The 18,423-nt window shown below is 35.7% G+C and overlaps 1 protein-coding gene across 2 annotated transcripts in view; it reads left to right on the top strand.

Annotated features, from left to right (window-relative positions):
- The window catches only part of UGGT2 (UDP-glucose glycoprotein glucosyltransferase 2), a 173,411-nt gene that overhangs the window by 88,683 nt on the left and 66,305 nt on the right, over nt 1-18,423 (top strand). For both annotated transcript variants that reach the window (XM_049701168.1, XM_004273651.4), the window contains exons 17-21: nt 6,408-6,572; nt 6,927-7,050; nt 7,143-7,241; nt 9,401-9,492; nt 17,151-17,357. In XM_049701168.1, the coding sequence (XP_049557125.1) occupies nt 6,408-6,572; nt 6,927-7,050; nt 7,143-7,241; nt 9,401-9,492; nt 17,151-17,357 (687 nt within the window). The remainder of the gene's footprint in view (nt 1-6,407; nt 6,573-6,926; nt 7,051-7,142; nt 7,242-9,400; nt 9,493-17,150; nt 17,358-18,423) is intronic.

Consider the following 18,423-nt stretch of genomic DNA (forward strand, 5'->3'; position numbering starts at 1 on the left):
TGAGATAATTTTATATAGCCAAAACATACTATTTATATCAGTTGCCATGAAAATATCTAACACCATGTTATCCTCAGATATTGGTGTTCACAACCCAATATTACTGTTTCCTATTAACTACCTTTTTATACATAATGTATTTGGATGTAAATTTCATTTCCAACTGTATTATAAGTACTTTAAGGAAAGGAATCTTGTCTTCTTATTCTTTTGTATTCCTCAAGTTTGCACGTCTTAATTTTTAGATATTATTTGTTGAGTCTTACAGTAATTGAAGGTTGAGCTCTCTTCCACCTCCTGACCTTCCCTTGGTCTCCTCCAGTCCCAGTGGTAGTACTTGAAATATTTTAAACCTGTTGTGGCCTTCATTCTGAGGCTGATACTGACTTGCTTATAGCTGAATCACGTTGATATGGATGGTCTGGGAAAGCGGTCAAGGTAGTTCTTATGTAGGGAATCGCAGTCCCAAGACAGCAGTTACTTACCAACTGGTGCAAAAGTATTTCAGTACAATAAGAATTGGAAAGTCCTGTTGCAAACCAGCTGATTATCAGATCTGTTTTTAACACATTTTGGTTAAATGAATATTTAGTGTGAGTGTGAGTTTTTAAGTGTTCCTTGTTAGTAAGTCAAGTACTATGGTTGTTTTTTAACAACTTTTCTTTTTTTTGTAGCTTTAAGGGTTACTCCATTTTTACTCATTCACGTATTTTTCTACCTATTGCAAATATATCAAGATAGTCAAGAGATTGATCAGATAACCTATCTAGAATTTTCCTTACACAACCAAAGCCATTAACAAGCCAGCACTTTGCCCCACACACACCAGCCCCAAGAATGCCCTTCTGCAGCCACTCTGCATTTTGTCTAAACTGAACTGGTTGTCCTCTGTACCTGAAGCACAGCTGTCATTTCTGGATCTGCCTCTGCTGCTTTCCTTCATTGGATCTCTGCTTTTTCTCCGGCTTCACGAACACTGTGCGTTTCCTCTTTTTGATTTATTTTGCTTTTACTTCTTTCTCAAGCAAGTATGCATGAAAAAAATTCTTTGATCTCTTTCATATAAAAGTTTTTTATTTTATATTTGCATTTTATTGATTGTTGGACTGGGTAATCATTTTTCGTGTGGATTTTGAAGGCTTTCTTTTACTCTCTCCTATCTCCTAATAAGCTACTGAAATGAATGATACCAATCTGATTTTGACTTCTTTGTCTTTCTTTGATCTTTATTTATATTTCCTGTTTGAAGGTTTTTAGGATCTTTTTATCCCTGTTGCTTGGAAATTTCATGATATGTCTTTGTCTTGATCCTGTTTCATTTAACACATTGGGTGTTTGGTGGGTCCCTTCTAATGGAGATACGTGTCCATCAATTCTGGGAATTTCTTTGTGTTGTTTTTCAGTGCTTTCCTTTCCTGTATTTTCTCTGTTCTTTCTGAATCTTCTGGATTGAGCAATTATTTACTTTTTCTTCTTCTTTTATTCCTTTTTGGAGTGTCCAGTTTTTCTTTCATGAGCACAGTTTTTTAATCTAAGAATGTTAGCTTTCTGATGTGTTGTTCTGTGCCCTGCGCTATCTCTGCCTTCTATAGCTTCCCTTTTTCATCCAGTTTGATTTCCTTTTTTGTGTTTGAAGCATTTGTCAAATGTATTATGATGTCTGGCTGTCTTTGACATGTAAGTATGAAACCGTAAAAAGCTGCTTACAAATAAACGGGTCTTTTCGGTTGGTGGGCCTCACTTGGGGAGTGAGTCAGTTTTTTCAGTTAGATGACCAACAAATAAATGTCTTTTCGAATGCTGGCATTCTGTTGCAGGGTTTGATTTCTTCAAATGAGAATTCTTTATTTTCCTCTTGGAGTATATGTGGCAAGTGAAAGGGTGCAGATGTGGGAAACGAGGCGATAGGATATGTCCAGAAATAGGATGTGGTAATAGGCTGGGTTGAAAGAATGTGAACTTTCCTTCAATCTTCTGTCTTGTTTCCATCCCCTTTCTCAGCCTTCCACTATACCTGGAATCCCCAAATCTAGAGCCTTTGTGATTCAATTTCAACAGAGAGTAAAGGGAAGCAGAATAGTTTAGCCTTTCAGGATTGAGAGAGGGGCCTTGGTATACAACTTCTCTGCATACAGACTCTCAACAGGTTTCCACATTTCGTGCTCTGCTCCTTATCTTCTCCTTCTAAGGTAGTCTAGGTTTTTAGCCCTCAGGGGTTCTGAAAATGTTGACGTTCCTTTCTGTCTGCACGGGAGCGACTTCCCTTTCTACTTTGGTCACCTGCTCTTTATCTTTTCTCCCGTTTTTGTCTGTGGGCTCATATCTTGTTATTGTTGTTATCATCATCGTTGTCATCATGATTTTTATTATTATACTCTCATTTTAGTTGCTGACTTAAAAAAATGCACATGAGAGTCACGAGTTAAGTTCTATTGAGGGCAAAATGAGGACTATAGCCCGGGAGACGGCATTTCAGATAGCTCTGAGAAACTGCTCCGAAGAAGTAGGGGGAAGGTCAGTATACATGTGATTTTGGTGACAGGGGAGTACATGCAATTAAGCACATTTCTTTGCAGAAGGTTTCCGCTAGTCTAGTGAAGGTTACTGCTAGTCACGAGGAGCAGACGTCACCATGAAGGATTTTAGTGCTTTTCTAGATAAGAGGAGAAATAAGAATTGGGCTCATAAAATTGGCTTCTGAAAATATCTATCTGAAGACCTGTTCTGCCAGTTTTTCTCAGAGCACAGAGTGCCTCGTCTCTGCTCTCCACCTGAACTCCTTTCAGGGGGTGTTGAAGGTCAGCGGCTGCAGCAGCACGTGATTTAATCCTTGTAGAGGTGGGTGGCAAGCGCCAATCTGTAGTTGGCATAGTGAAACTTGCAGAATCGAGATGAGCACGTGTGATAAATCTACCGTATTTATCAGAAATCCACTTTTACTCTTTATCGAGTTAAGCTGCAAAATGAATATTTTTATGGTGTTGCCAATTTTAAGATACCTGTAGTCATATTCTCCTGAAATTATGAAACACATTAAGGATTTTTGTGAAGATTACGGATTCAGTACACTCCTCAGAAATATTGAATCCCATCTTTTGTGTGTGAGTTCAGTCTTCTGTTTTCTCCTTTTTTACTCCTCTCTCCCTGTAAGACTGTCTTGTAATGACAATATCTTCATTTCTTAATTTCTGCATTTTTCTCAAGTCTACTTAATCTCCAGCTTAAATTGGACTCTGTGTTTCTTACCGTCCTTTAGTTGTGCATGGTTTTATTCCTTACCTATTCCTCCCAAGAGTTATTCTAAACATTCATCAGTCCTATAAGCCCTTTTCACCTTTCTCTTCATGCCTCAAAAATCATTCTGATTACTACGTCACAAAGAAAATAAATGTTTTAGACCTTTATTCCCTAAACTCATGTTCCTGTAGTTTTCTCTCTGTATCCAAACTTTACTTTTTCTTTCAACAAACATTTATTACTTACAATATTCTGTCCACAAGAGGTAAAAGAATAGAGTACATGAAGATCTTTTGAAAATTAAAAATAAAATCAAAATTTAATAGGACAGAGACAAAAAGAGACACATGAAAAGTAAGAAGGTAAACAGTCTTCAATTCACAAGATTCAGAAAGAACAGAGAAAACAAAGGAAAGCATTAGAGGAATACCACAAAGAAATTCCCCAAATTGATGGACATGAGTCTTTATTAGAAGGGGCCCACCCAATACGCAATACATAGACATTAAAGTGACATTAAAGCCATGTCCAGAAGTAGGAGGACAGTTGGACAAAAGAAGACAAAGAAGTGGTAGGTAGTCGACATTCCAGAGAAAAATGTTAGGATGTCCTGAATGTGAAGGAACGAAGAGAGTTGGTGTTACTACTGAGTAGATATAGCAAGTATGTGTTTGTGTTGTAGAGGGAAGTCCCTAAGATGAGGCTGGAGGTGTAAGTGAGGGGCCTGATTACACAGAGTGTGGTGAGCCGTAGTTAATTAACAAGCTTGTGAACTCAAAACAGTAGAATACCTTTGCAACAGTGAAAAACCTGAGAAGATATTAAGCAAGTGAAGTGACAGTGACATGCATTTTCTCCAAAGAGCATTCTCCGTTGTTGAGAATAGATTGTCAGAGGGTAAAAGTGTACATAGTAAGACGGATTAGGAAGCATTTAGGTGAGAGATGAGAGATGGGCTAGTAGGTTTTTGGAAGAGTAGAGGCAGAGAAAAATGGACACAATTGAGGTATTTGGGAAATACAATCCAGGACCTGCTGCTGGATTGGAAAGGGGAGAGAGGAGAAGAGAAATTGTCAAGGATGGTTCCCGGGCTTCAACTAACTCACTGGGATGGTGGTAATGCCATTGCCAAGATGGAAAGGGTGGAAGAGAAACCAAGTGGGAAATAAGAACAGAAGTTCAGTTTTTCACATGTTGAGTTTGAGGTGCCTGTGAGAATTCCATAGGAGATGTGAAGTGTGATTGGATATTTGTGTCTACAGCTCAGAATAGAGACGTAGGCTAAAAGTACAAAATTCAGTGTTATGGCTTATTTGTGGTAATTAAAGCTTTTGTAATAGACAGCTTGCCTAACTGAAAAATCACAGGGGAAAATTGCTGTATTTCTAGCAGCAATATCCTTCTTAAGGTCCAAAGCCATGTATTCAGCTGCCTGGGGGATTGCCCATAAGCGTCTTAAGTGAATTTAAAACTACGCCCATCGTCTTTCTTGTTACCCCAAACCTTTTTTCTTTTTTTGTGCCTTATCCTAGAGGGTAGCGCCATCATTCTCCCAGGGCACTCAGGCTACCGGAAGCCTGATAGTTGTCCAACTTCTTTTCCCTCACACCCTCCCGAACAGTAGATCATCAAGTTCTGTCAGTTTTGTCAACTAAATATTTCAGAAACTGCCTCATTCTCTCCTTGCTTCTCACCACTGATTTTTGTCTGGCTCTTGCTTTTTCTTTCCTGTATTTTTGCAGTAGCCCCTGACCCACCACCCCCAGTGCATGCTCTCCGACCCTCTTCCTTCTTTGTCGCCACTATATTTTTTTTTAAAGAGCAAATCTGATCGTATTTCTTGTCATGAGCCCTCTTCCTAGGTAGAATTGACCGTGCCCTCCCTAGTACCCCTGGATATCTATTCACACTTATTTTTAATGTATCCATCTCTCCCCCTGTTAAACTATGTCTTCTTAGGACAGAGTTTGCATATCATTCTTATGCATTCATTGCCTAATACGCAGTAAATGTCCAATGCAGAGATGATAAGAGTTCAGACTCCTGGTCAAACAGATGTAAGTACAAAGTCTGTTTCCAAAGTGTAGTCATTATGTGGCATTGGGAGTGACTCTGTTTTATCATCTGTAAAGTGGATATAATAGTAGTCCTTAGCTTCATAGGGTAATTGTGAATATGTTGGCTATAATGAAAGTTTTAATAATTTGTAGTGTTGAGTAGCAAATGAATTAATTGTTTAGTGATGCTTTATCCCTCACAAGATAAAATCCAGATGTTGAGGACCTTCATGATCTGTCCTCTCTCCCCATCCCCTCTGACTCCACATCTTCTCCCTATGTAACTCCTCCCACTGTAAACACAGAAAAGTACTTGCCATTACCTAAATATACCATCTCTCTCTCCCCTTCTGTTCCTTGCAGTGCTGTCTCTTTTCACTGGGAATGTCTTTCTCCACTTTATCTCCCTAGCATATTTTTGCTCATCCTTTAAGACCTTTAGTGTCACTCCCTAACAGAGGCCTTCTGTGATCCCTCCCCTCCACCCTCAAGCTTAGTCATTCCTTTTCTGGGCTCCCATACAATCTGCTATATGCCTCAGTTTTGCTTGTATATATGTGAGCCCCTTGAAGGCAGATTTTTCAGCTGTGTATGCACAAAGTCTAGCCAAATGCTTGAATTCAATAAATGTTAACTAAACAAATGAATATAGCGAGAAATGAATCTCTTATGCAGGTAAATGCATTTTTTAAAGTAATGTCATACTCTCTATGAGGGGTCAGCAAACTACAGACCGTGAGCCAAATCCAGCCTTTCTACCACGTGTTTTTATAAATACAGGGTTTTGGAGACACAGCCACGTTCACTCATTCATGTGTTGTGTGCCACTGCTTTTGCACTGTAACATCACGATTGAGTAGTTGTGTCAGAGACCAGACGGCTCACAAAGCCTAAAATATGTATCTGGCCCTTTATAGAAAAAGTTTTCTGACTTGTTCTATGTAGGTAAATTACTTTCCTTTAAATAATGTTTGGAAAGGACAGATAAAATTAGCAAAATTAACGTTTTTTCTATGACATACAAAATGTGGCCGTGTCCCTTTCTTTATTTATGTGTTTCTTTTTCAGACAAACGTATTCTGTTTAACTCTCTGGTATTTTTTAATTGCATAGGCAGGAGCAAGCTATTACAGGATGACTGGCCTGGGTCCTTTGCCTCAAGCTCTTTATAATGGTGAATCCTTTCACCATGAAGAGCTGAATATTCGGGAACTAGAAACGGCTGTTCTTCACAGAATGATGGATGAAACTGCATATTTACAAAAGGAAGTTTTTATGGTAGGTAAGCATGTATGAGAAAATATCTGATGAATGATATTTATAGATGATTTTTATATTAAAAATATCTTTTAATAGCAAAAGTTAATTGTGTAAAAGTTTCCATTCTGATCGTTTAGTAATGATTTTTAAAGTAGTAATTAAATTTATCTGTGCATAATTGCATCTAAAAAATTGCTTAATTGGAAAGAAACTTCACAGTTTTGTAGGAAAATTTATTATAAGAATCCTAAATTGCATATTACTTATTGACTTATTTTAGATTCAGTAGTCTTTAAATGTATTCTCTGCATAATTTTAAAACATCTGCATATAAATCACATATGTTACCTAAATAATATTTTATTATTTTAGGGTACATTAAATGATCGAACAAATGCAATTGACTTCCTTATGGATAGAAATAATGTTGTGCCCCGTATAAATCCTTTGATTTTGTACAATAAATGGCAGTACCTTAATTTAATATCTACATCAGGTAATACAATCCTTCCATATACTTTCCTATAAATGTTTATTGAGTTGTGAATGTTTTATTCATTATTTAACATTTAATATTAAAATTTTTAGTAACTGCTGATGTTGAAGATTTCTCTACTTTCTTCTTCTTGGATTCACAAGATAAGAGTGCTGTAATTGCAGAGAACATGTATTATGTAACCCAGGAAGGTAATAAGCATATTTTATTTTCCTGAATTTATTCCTAAATAGCAAAAACTTGTAATGTTATTAAATGCTTGCATAATACGTTTCTAGATGTTGATATCTGACTGGAGACCTGGCTTTCAATTTGAGGATTTGAAAATTATTAGGATGTAAGGACTGTGATGAGAAAATGTGATGCCTCCTATCTTAGCTAATCGTATATGCAGAGGGGTTAATCTTGAGGGGTTTTTGCCTTTTTTTTTTTTTTTTAAAAGCAAGCTATTCCATTTTTCTCCTTTTTAGGAAGGTAGTAAAAACCCTTTCAAGATTAAATAAACTGATAATCTTATCAGGCATGAATAAAAGTGTAATCCCCAGATGAGAAGAGAATAGTTCTGTATTCTGATTAAACAACGTCTAAATGTTTTGCTTAAGTTAAGGGTCATAACCAAAGGAGAGGGAGCCAAGACAGGAACATCTTTGGAAATAAGGACTTAGCCTGGATAGGAAAGTCTTCAGTGTGACCACAGTTCTGTTAGAGACCGTGAACTATTCAGATACATGAAGATAATTGGAGTTTGGTTGGTTTTGGTTTCACTTTGTTTTGTTTGACCTGCTTTGCTCTAGAGAGAACAAAAAGAGCCAATGCATGAAACATAAAAGAAAGCTGATTGTTATTTCAGTATATAAAGCAGTAACTTTCTAACAATGAGTGATCTCAAGATGGAATTACTATGTAATAAGGGGTAAATTTTTATATATGAGAGAGATTTAAGCAGACAGCTAGTTTTTGAGAATGCTGTGGAGTGAATCCAAATTAGGACCATATGGCCCTTGAATTACTTTGGAACAGATCTATGATTTCATGTTCATAAAGTGGTCTGTCTACAAGAGAACCAACAAATAATAAAATGTAATTCAATTCCATATTATGGCAGGCTAAGGTCCTGAATGTGTCAAGTGAAGGGAAAAGGAGGCAGAGAAACAGGGAATAAAAAATAGGGCAAACATATTTATCAGGTTCTGGGTTATATTTCAAAAATTGCTTCTGGGCATCAGAATAAGTTAGGCCATAATTAATGCCCTTTGGTTAAATCTCTTGCAATCTAAAAGAAGACTTTATTAACTGAGAAACACCTGATTTCTTTATTTGCATTTATGTAAGTATGTAAAGAAATAAAAGAGTTGGGAGAAATTTGCTTAGCACTTTTGAAATAGTTCTGTTTACTAGTTGTAATGGTAAAAGTGATGACATTAAGAAGGCACGAGAATTCTTTACCTTTCTTCTTTGAGAAGAATGTGCCACTGCCTTACTCTCAAATTGCTTCTGAAGGATTGCAAGTAGAATCGATGTTATCCTTCTTTTTGTTATATTTTTTTCATTAACCAAAGCCAGTTTTTGCACAGTTATATATTACTGAGTATGGTAATAACTGTAGCTTCACATCTATTCAGGTGTAGGTTTTTGGTGTAGCACACATTTTACAGTTGTTTTAAGTGGGTCATAAGATCTAAGGGACTGATTTTTCTATAGGTTTTAATGATGGCCAGACAAGTATTATTTCAGGTGTTGTATGCTGAGGCTGGATGAAATTAAACCCATTTAACTGTGACTGCAGAATTAAAAATTATTTCTTCTTGTGGCTTCCAAATTTTCAGATGTTTCTGAAACAAGAATTGCATTGATGTTGGCATAGGATGATGTGAATTAGGCCAAGTTAATAATAGTCAGAATTTTAGAAATACATGAATCATAAGCTAATAAATATTGCTGTTTTCAATATCTGCTAATAATTTATTGTATCCAGTTTTACATATATGTGAGGTACAAATATCATTATTTTTTACAAGTGTAGCTAGAAGGCATTTTTGCTTGGCAACAGTAGAACTTTGATAAGCATGATACAGTTTTCCCTACTGGCAAAAGTATCTCACATATGTGTTTCTTGGGGACTGTTCTTTCTCTTTGGTATCTGAGTTTATATAAAGGTTATTACTCTTTCAACATTTTTATGTGTATTTCACTCTGTGTGTATGTAATTTTTACCAATATTTGCTTATTTTCAGAAAGATTCATTTTAAAAATTGTTACTGTTTTTATGTATTTTGTTAACTGGAAATGTCCCTGTCTTTAGTTTGATTTTAAGAAGAATTAGTTTGACTAAACTGTTTGAAACTTTCAGATGATGTAATTTCTTCAGTTACTTTCTGGATTATTGCTGATTTTGAAAAACCATCTGGGAGAAAACTGCTTTTTAATGCATTAAATCACCTGGTGAGTATTTAGACACTCTTACTACAAAAATTCTAATTTGTTGTAATTTCGAGAAAGCAATATGAAGAACATGCATTAAATCATTATTTCCCTTCACGTCAACATTTTCAGTACCTTGACTTGGTTAGAACATGGTGCTAAGGAGATTAAGACAGGAATTCAAATTCTTTCTCCATGTAGAATGGGTAACCTTGCCCAGGAAAAGAAAAACCTACATGTCTTCTGTGATTCATGACCTATATATTCTTTGCTAGTCCTTGCAGTTGGACATACATTTACAGGTCTAATAGTGTGTATGTACTGAATGTTTGTGTCCCCCCAAAATTTATGTGTTCAAATCTAATCCTCAATGTGATGATATTTGGAGGTGGGGACTTTAGGATGTAATTAGGTCAAAAGTGTGGAGTCCTCATAAATGGGATTATTGCTCTTACAAGAAGAGGTCAGAGAGGTAGCCCACTCTCTTTCTGTCATGTGAGGATACAAGGAGAAATCGGCAGAATGATGTGCAGAAGAGGGTCCTCACCAGCACCTGACCATGCTGGCACACTGATCTTGGACTACCAGCCCCCAGTTTGTACTATTTTTTTTACATACCTCTCTCAATAACAAGTAAACCAAGTACACAGAAAATCAGTAGGGATGTATAGAATGTTTGAATAATAAAATAATCAAACCTGACCTAATGGATATTGATAGAAAAGTACACATAGTATATGTAATTGCAAAGCACAAATGTAACGTTTAAAAAACATTTGTAGATGCTAGGCTATAAAGCAAATCTCATGAAATTTTCTTTTGCTTTTTTGCATCAGTAGTAACTATTTTTTTAAAATTTTTTATTGGAGTATAGTTGCTTTACAATGTTGTGTGAGTTTCTACTGTACAGCAAAGTGAATCAGCTATACGTGTACATATATCCCCTCTTTTATGGATTTCCTTCCCATTTAGCTCACCACAGAGCATTGAGTAGAGTCCCCCGTGCTATACAGTAGGTTCTCATTAGTTATCTATTTTATATATAGTGTCAATAGTGTATATATGTCAATCCCAATCTCCCAATTCATCCCACCTCCCCCTTCCCCCTTAATATCCATACATTTGTTCTCTACGTCTGTCTCTATTTCTGCTTTGTAAATAAGATTGTCTATATCAATTCTTTCAGATTCTGCATATATGCGTTAATATACGATATTTGTTTTTCTCCTTCTGACTTACTTCACTCTGTATGACAGTCTCTAGATCCATCCACATCTCTACAAATGACCCAGTTTCATTCCTTTTTATGGCTGAGTAGTATTCCATTGTATGTATGTACCACATCTTCTTTATCCATTCTTCTGTCGATGGACATTTAGGTTGTTTCCATGTCTTGGCTATTGTAAACAGTGCTGCAGTGAACACTGGGGTGCATGTATATTTTTGAATTATGGTTTTCTCAGGGTATATGCCCCAGTAGTGGGATTGCTGGGTCATATGATAGTTCTATTTTTAGTTTTTTAGGGAACCTCCATACTGTTCTTCACAGTGGCTGTATCAATTTACATTCCTACCAACAGTGCAGAGGGTTCCCTTTTCTCCACACCCTCTCCAGCATTTATTGTTTGTAGATTTTGTGATGATGGCCATTCTGACCTGTGTGAGGTGATAGTTCATTGTAGTTTTGATTTGCATTTGTCTAATAATTAGTGATGTTGAGCATCTTTTCATGTGTTTGTTGGCCATCTGTATGTCTTCTTTGGAGAAATGTCTATTTAGGTCTTCCACCCGTTTTTTGATTGGGTTGCTTTGTGGTTTTTTTGATATTGAGCTGCATGTGCTGCTGTTTGTATATTTTGGAGATTAATCCTTTCTCAGTTGCTTCATTTGCAAATATTTTCTCCCATCTAAGGGTTGTCTTTTCATCTTGTTTATGGTTTCCTTTGCTGTGGCTTTAAGTTTCATTAGGTCCCATTTGTTTATTTTCCTTTTTATTCTCATTACTCTAGGAGGTGGGTCAAAAAAGATCTTTCTGTGATTTATGTCAAAAAGTGTTCTTCCTATGTTTTCCTCTAAGAGTTTTACAGCGTCTGGCCTTACATTTAGGTCCATAATCCATTTTGAGTTTATTTTTGTGTATGGTGTTAGGGAGTGTTCTAACTTCATTCTTTTACGAGTAGCTGTCCAGTTTTCCCAGCACCACTTTTTGAAGAGGCTGTCTTTGCTCCATTGTATATCCTTGCCTCCTTTGTCATAGATTAGGTGACCATAGGTGTGTGGGTTTAGCTCTGGGCTTTCTGGCCTATTCCATTGATTTATATTTCTGTTTTTGTGCCAGTACCATACTGTCTTGATTACTGTAGCCCTGTAGTAAAGTCTGAAGTCAGGGAGCCTGATTCCTCCAGCTCTGTTTTTTTCCCTCAATATTGCTTTTGCTATTCGAGGTCTTTTGTGTTTCCATACAAATTGTAAAATTTTTGTTCCATTTCTGTGAAAATTGCCACTGGTAATTTGTTAGAGATTGCCCTGAATCTGTAGATTGCTTTGGTAGTATAGTCATTTTCACAATATTGATTCTTCCAGTCCAAGAACATGGTATATCTCTCCATCTGTTTGTGTCATCTTTGATTTCTTTCATCAGTATCTTACAGTTTTCTGCGTACAGGTCTTTTAGCTCCTTAGGTAGGATTATTCCTAGCTATTTTATTCTTTTTGTTGCAATGGTAAATGGGATTGTTTCCTTAATTTCTCTTCCTGATCTTTCATTGTCAGCGTATAGGAATGCAAGAGATTCCTGTGTATTAATTTTGTATCCTGTGACTTTACTAAATTCATTTATTAGCTCTAGTAGTTTTCTGGTGTATCTAGGATTTTCTATGGATGGTATCATGTCATGATTTACTTCTTCTTTTCGGATTTGGATTCCTTTTATTTCTTTTCCTTCTCTGATTGCTGTGGCTAAAACTTCCTAAACTGTGTTGAATAGTGGTGAGAGTGGGCAACTTTGTCTGGTTCCTGATCTTAGTGGAAACGGTTTCAAGTTTTCACCATTGAGAACGATGTTGGCTGTGGGTTTGTCAAATGTGGCCTTTATTATGTTGAGGTAAGTTCCCTCTATGCCTACTTCCTGGAGGGTTTTTATCATAAATGGGTGTTGAATTTTGTCGAAAGCTTTTTCTGCATCCATTGAGATGATCGTATGGTTTTTCTCCTTCAGTTTGTTAATATGGTGTATCACATTGATTTGCGTATATTGAAGAATCCTTGCATTCTTGGGATAAACCCCACTTGATCATGGTGTATGATCCTTTTAATGTGCTGTTGGATTCTGTTTGCTAGTATTTTGTTGAGGATTTTTGCACCTATGTTCATCAGTGATATTGGCCTGTAATTTTCCTTTTTTGGGATATCTTTGTCTGGTTTTGGTATCAGGTGGCTTTGTAGAATGAGTTTGGGAGTGTTCCTCCCTCTGCAGTTTTTTGGAAGAGTTTGAGAAGGATAGGTGTTAGCTCATCTCTAAATGTTTGATAGAATTCACCTGTGAAGCCATCTGGTCCTGGACTTTTGTTTGTTGGAAGATTTTTAATCACAGTTTCAATTTCATTACTTGTGATTGGTCTGTTTATATTTTCTATTTCTTCCTGGTTCAGTCCTAGAAGGTTGTACCTTTCTAAGAATTTGTCCATTTCTTCCACATTGTCCATTTTATTGCCATATAGTTGCTTGTAGTAGTCTCATGATCCTTTGTATTTCTGCAGTGTCCATTGTGACCTCTCCTTTTTCATTTCTAATTTTATTCATTTGAGTCCTCTCCCTTTTTTCCTTGATGAGTCTGGCTGAAGGTTTATCAGTTTTGTTTATCTTCTCAAAGAACCAGCTTTTAGTTTTATTGATCTTTGCTATTGTTTTCTTTGTTTCTATTTCATTTATTTCTACTCTGATCTTTATGATTTCTTTCCTTCTACTAACTTTGGGTTTTGTTTGTTCTTTCTAGTTGCTTTAAGTGTCAGTTTAGGTTGTTTGAGATTTTTCTTGTTCCTTGAGGTAGGATTGTATTGCTATTAACTTTCCTCTTAGAACTTCTTTTGCTGCATCCCATAGGTTTTGGATCGTCATGTTTTCTTGTCACTTGTTTCTAGGTATTTTTTTATTTCTCTTTGATTTCTTCAGTAATCTCTTGGTTATTTAGTAGCATATTGTTTAGCCTCCATGTGTTTGTGTTTTTCACAGTTTTTTTTTCTGTAATTGATTTCTAATCTCATAGCGTTGTGGTCCAAAAAGATGCTTGATACGATTTCAATTTTCTTAAATTTACTGAGGCTTGATTTGTGACCCAAAATATGATCTATCCTGGAGAATGTTCCCTGTGCACTTGAGAAGAAAGTGTATTCTGCTGCTTCGTGGGGAATGTCCTGCAAATATGAATTAAGTCTGTCTGGTCTAATGTGTCATTTAAGGCTTGTGTTTCCTTATTAATTTTCAGTCTGGATGATCTATCCATTGGTGTAAGTGTAGTGTTAAAATCCCCCACGATTGTGTTACTCTCAATTTCCCCTTTTATGGCTGTTAGCATTTGCTTTATGTATTGAGGTGCTCCTATGTTGGGTGCATAAATATTCACAATTGTTATATCTTCTTCAATTATGCAAAGTACAGTTGACCCTTGAACAATGCAGGGGTTAGGGCCACTGACCCTCTGAGCAGTCAGAAATCCACTTATAACTTATAGTCAGCCCTCCGTATTCAAGGTTCCACATCTGCAGATTCAACCAACCACAGATCATGTAATATTGTAGTATTTAGTACTGAAAAAAAATTGTTTTTAAGTGGACCCATGCTGTTCAAACCTGTGTTATTGAAAGATCAACTGTATATTCTTTGACCACAGTGTAATTAAGTTAGAAATCAATCACGAAAAGAAAACTAGAACATCTCTGTACATTTGGAAATTAAGAAATGCTTGTGTGTAACCTGTTGATACAAAAATGCATATTTTAAAATATTTTTTGAAACAATTAAGATTTGAATGACATTAAAACTTGACAGATACAACTAAAACTATGTTATATCTGAAAAAAAGAAAGGTTGAAAAATCAGTCATCTAAGCACAAATCTTAAAATTTAAAAACAGCAACTTAAACTTTTATCAAAGAAAGTAAAGGAAAAGGAAGATAAAGATAAGAACAAAAAGTAATGAAATAGAAGACATACAGTAGTTAAGGTCCACAAAGCCAAAATTTGGTTCTTTGAAAAGACTAATAGAATTGATAGAAACACATGGTAAAACTGGTCAAGAAATATGGAGAAGCAGACCCAATCAATCAGTGCTCTGATAGAAAGAGGGGATGTTACTCAAGATTCTGTGGACATGACAGAGGTAGGAAGAAGGCATTTTTAGTTATCAAAGGAATTAAATCTGTAATTTAAGATATTCAAAAGAGAAAACCCCAGACTTATATGACCATACTAGTAAACTGTACCAAGCATCAATCTAACACAAATTTTTTTCCAGAGAATAGAAAAATAAGCAATACATTTCAACTCATTGTACAAGGTCAGCATTACTTCAAAACCAAATGCGTAAAAGGGCATTATATAAGAATGGAAAACTGTAGGCCACTCTTACTCATGGACATAGGTGCAAACATCCTAAACAAGTGAATAAAGGAATAAGCATTACGGAACTCAAAAAGGAAAAATTAAAATTGTCCTTTTTCCAAATTGTTTATACAGAAAATACATATAAATCAACAGAAAGTTGTTAGAATTCATTTTTTAGTTTAACTAGGTTGCTGCCCAACAGGTCAGTATACCAGAATTAAGTCTAAGCGTTGCAACAAATAAGAAATGCATTTTAAATAAAAAATCACTTATAATAGTATCAAAAATATCAAATGCTAGGAATAAATGTAACATAATATGTTTAAGACTTTTACACAATAAAATATTGAGAGAAAATTCAGAAGTCTTACATGAATGGAGAGATATACCATAATCATGAATTGAAAGAGTCAGTATTTTAAAGATGTTCTCCCCAAATTGATGTATCAGTTAGGTGCAATTCCAATATGAATCTGAGCGTGTTTTATGGAAATTGTCAAGCTGATTCTCAAATTTATATAGAGATTCGAAGGACCAAGAATAACTAAGTTACTCTTCAAGAAGAGGAAGGTAGGATAATTGCTCCGCTGGGTATCAAGATCTTTCATAAAGCTATACAATGGAAAACAATTTGGATAGAAAAATAGAGCAGTGAAAGAAGAATAGAGAATCCAGAAACAGACCCATGTATATACTACACGTGCTTTATGATAGAGTTGACCTTAAAGAGCAGTAAGGGTGGTCTCTTAAACTTTCTCCTTTTCACATCACACTCAGAAATCAATTCCAAATGGATAGAGATCTAAACATAGAAAGCAAAATAATAAAGGTTCTCAAAGGTAACAATGGTTATCTTTAGGACTTGAGAGAACAGAAAGATTTGTAAGACAGAACACAAAACCCAGTAGCAATGAAGAAGATTACCAGTAAATTCAACTACATTGAAATTAGGGATTGTTTTTCGTCAGAACACACCAGCAAGAGAATAAAAGGTCAAGCCACAGACTAGCAGAAGTTATCTGCATACGGGTAACCAAAAAAGCACTCAAGTCTTAGAAATGAAACCCTTATAACTTAGTACATAAAAGGTAATTATCTCCAATGAAATACTGGCAAAAGATTCAACAGACAAATCAGAAAAGAGGCCAATGAACATGTTAAAGAATGTTTAATATCATTAGTGATGAGAAAAAGCAAAATAAACCTAATGAGATATCTTTACACATCCACCAGAATGATTTAAATTTAAAAATCTGACAATACAAAATGTTTATGAGGCTCTGGGGTAGTGGGACTTTCATATGTTGCTGGTGGGAGTAAAAATTAGTCTAACTATCCTGAAAAACTCTTTTTAACATCTTCTAAAGTTGAAGATATGTATATTGTGTTTGTAGAGTGCCAAAGTGAAAAAAATTCAAAGGTCTAGCATCAGTAGAATGGATAAAGGAGAGTATATTCATATGGAATTCTGTATGGTACCAAAAAACAGTAACTATAGCTACTCCAAACAGTGTTGGTGAATCTCACTATCATGTGGAATGGAAAAAGAGTACAAAAGAATATATAGTGTATGATTACATTCATATGACGTTCAAAGTAGATTAAATGTTTAACGATGAAAACATTGGTGGTAAAATATAAAGAAAAGCAAGAATGTTATTACTGTGAATGACAAGATAGTGGTTGTCTTTAGGAAAGTGGGAAGGTGAAGTAATTGGCAGGGGATATGAAAGATGTCTGGGTTGCTGGCAGTGCTCTGTTTCTTGACCTGGGCGATATTTTGTAGGTTAATTCACTGAGCTCTACAGTTTTATTTTGTGCATTTTTCTGTGTGTTAGTTTACACACACACATCCAAAAAGAGGCCAAAAGAATCATGATGCAAAGAGGAGAGAATTAGTTAATAAAATGATTGTTTTTAGACTGTTTCAGTGGTATACCGCATTCAATACATTCAACAGGAAGACAGTGAAAGATGTTGTATGGTAAAGCGAGCAAACTTAATTGGAAAGAAGAAAGTTCAGTTGTAAAAGGATAGGTAAGATACTGATATTTTTCACCTATAAATGTGTTTTGCAGGAAGTAAGTGTTCATGGTCGGTTGGGAGTTATTTATAATCCTACATCAAAAATAGATGAAGATAACACAGCTATTTCCAGAGGAATTCTGGCAGCTTTTCTTACACTGAAAAACAGCTTTTTGAGAAACTTTCTCAGGAAACTGGCAGAGGAAGAAACTGCTACAGCTATTTACTCTGGAGATAAAATTAAAACATTCCTTACTGAGGTCAGTAGCTATTTGTTTGAAATAATAAATAAGTATCTTGCATATTTCAAAAGTATAAGTCAGTGTGCTTGGAGATATCATGTTAAAAAATCATTAAGTATAATCAAACGGGGATAATAAACTTTCCTTTACAGTGGGAAAAGATGCATGTTACATGATACAGCTTTGCATAGAGGCACTTAACAAATCAAATTTCATATATTTCAACTACTACTTCATGATCCTTAAAGTTAAAGGCATTCTAGTCAGGATATGTACTTATGTGAAGCATTAGGAGTTAAAGGATTATGTGAATAATCCTCAGTTATTTCACTCAAGGGGTCCAGTACAGGGAAAATTCTAAAGACAGAAGCTGATCCTCTGGAAGAAAGATTCATTAATCCATTCAAAAAATATTTATTGATTGTCTACCAGACAATGGAGATAATACTTATGAACAAGGCAGATAGAGTCCCAGTTCTTATGGAGCTTACATTGTAATGGGAAAGACCAGGTAAGTGGTTTTGGAAAGATATAAAGAAATATAAGAAAGTAAACAGTTTGAGGGATGCTCTTTTAGCTGGAGTGGTCAAGGGAAGTCATCTCTAAAGAGCTGATGTCTGAGCAGAGCTCTGAATGAAATGAGAAGTCAAGCCATGGAAAGTCTACAGACTTTCTTACAGAGGAGAATATACCAGGTTCAGAACACAGCAGGTCTAAAGGCCTGACGCAGAGACAGTCTTGCCAGGTTTGGGGTATAGGCAGAAGGTCATCATGACCAAAGTAGAGTGATGGGGAGACTAGTAGGAAATGAGTTCACAAACATACTCCCAGATATTCAAGCACTCATAGGCCATGGTAAGGAATTGAAATTTTTTCTGAGTATAATGGAAAGTCATTGAGGAATCTTGTGAGATAAATAATCTTGAAAAAGATGACTCTGGGTGCCATGTGAAGATTTGATAGTCGGTAAACAAGAGTGGAAATAGGATGAACAATTAGAATGCTATTGCAACAATCCAGGTAAGAAATAATGGTGTCTTGGAGTAGATATTGGTGGTGGACATGGTGAGATGGTATATACATA

The sequence above is a fragment of the Orcinus orca genome, chromosome 18 (assembly GCF_937001465.1).
Source record: "Orcinus orca chromosome 18, mOrcOrc1.1, whole genome shotgun sequence".
Taxonomy (NCBI): Eukaryota; Metazoa; Chordata; class Mammalia; order Artiodactyla; family Delphinidae; genus Orcinus; species Orcinus orca.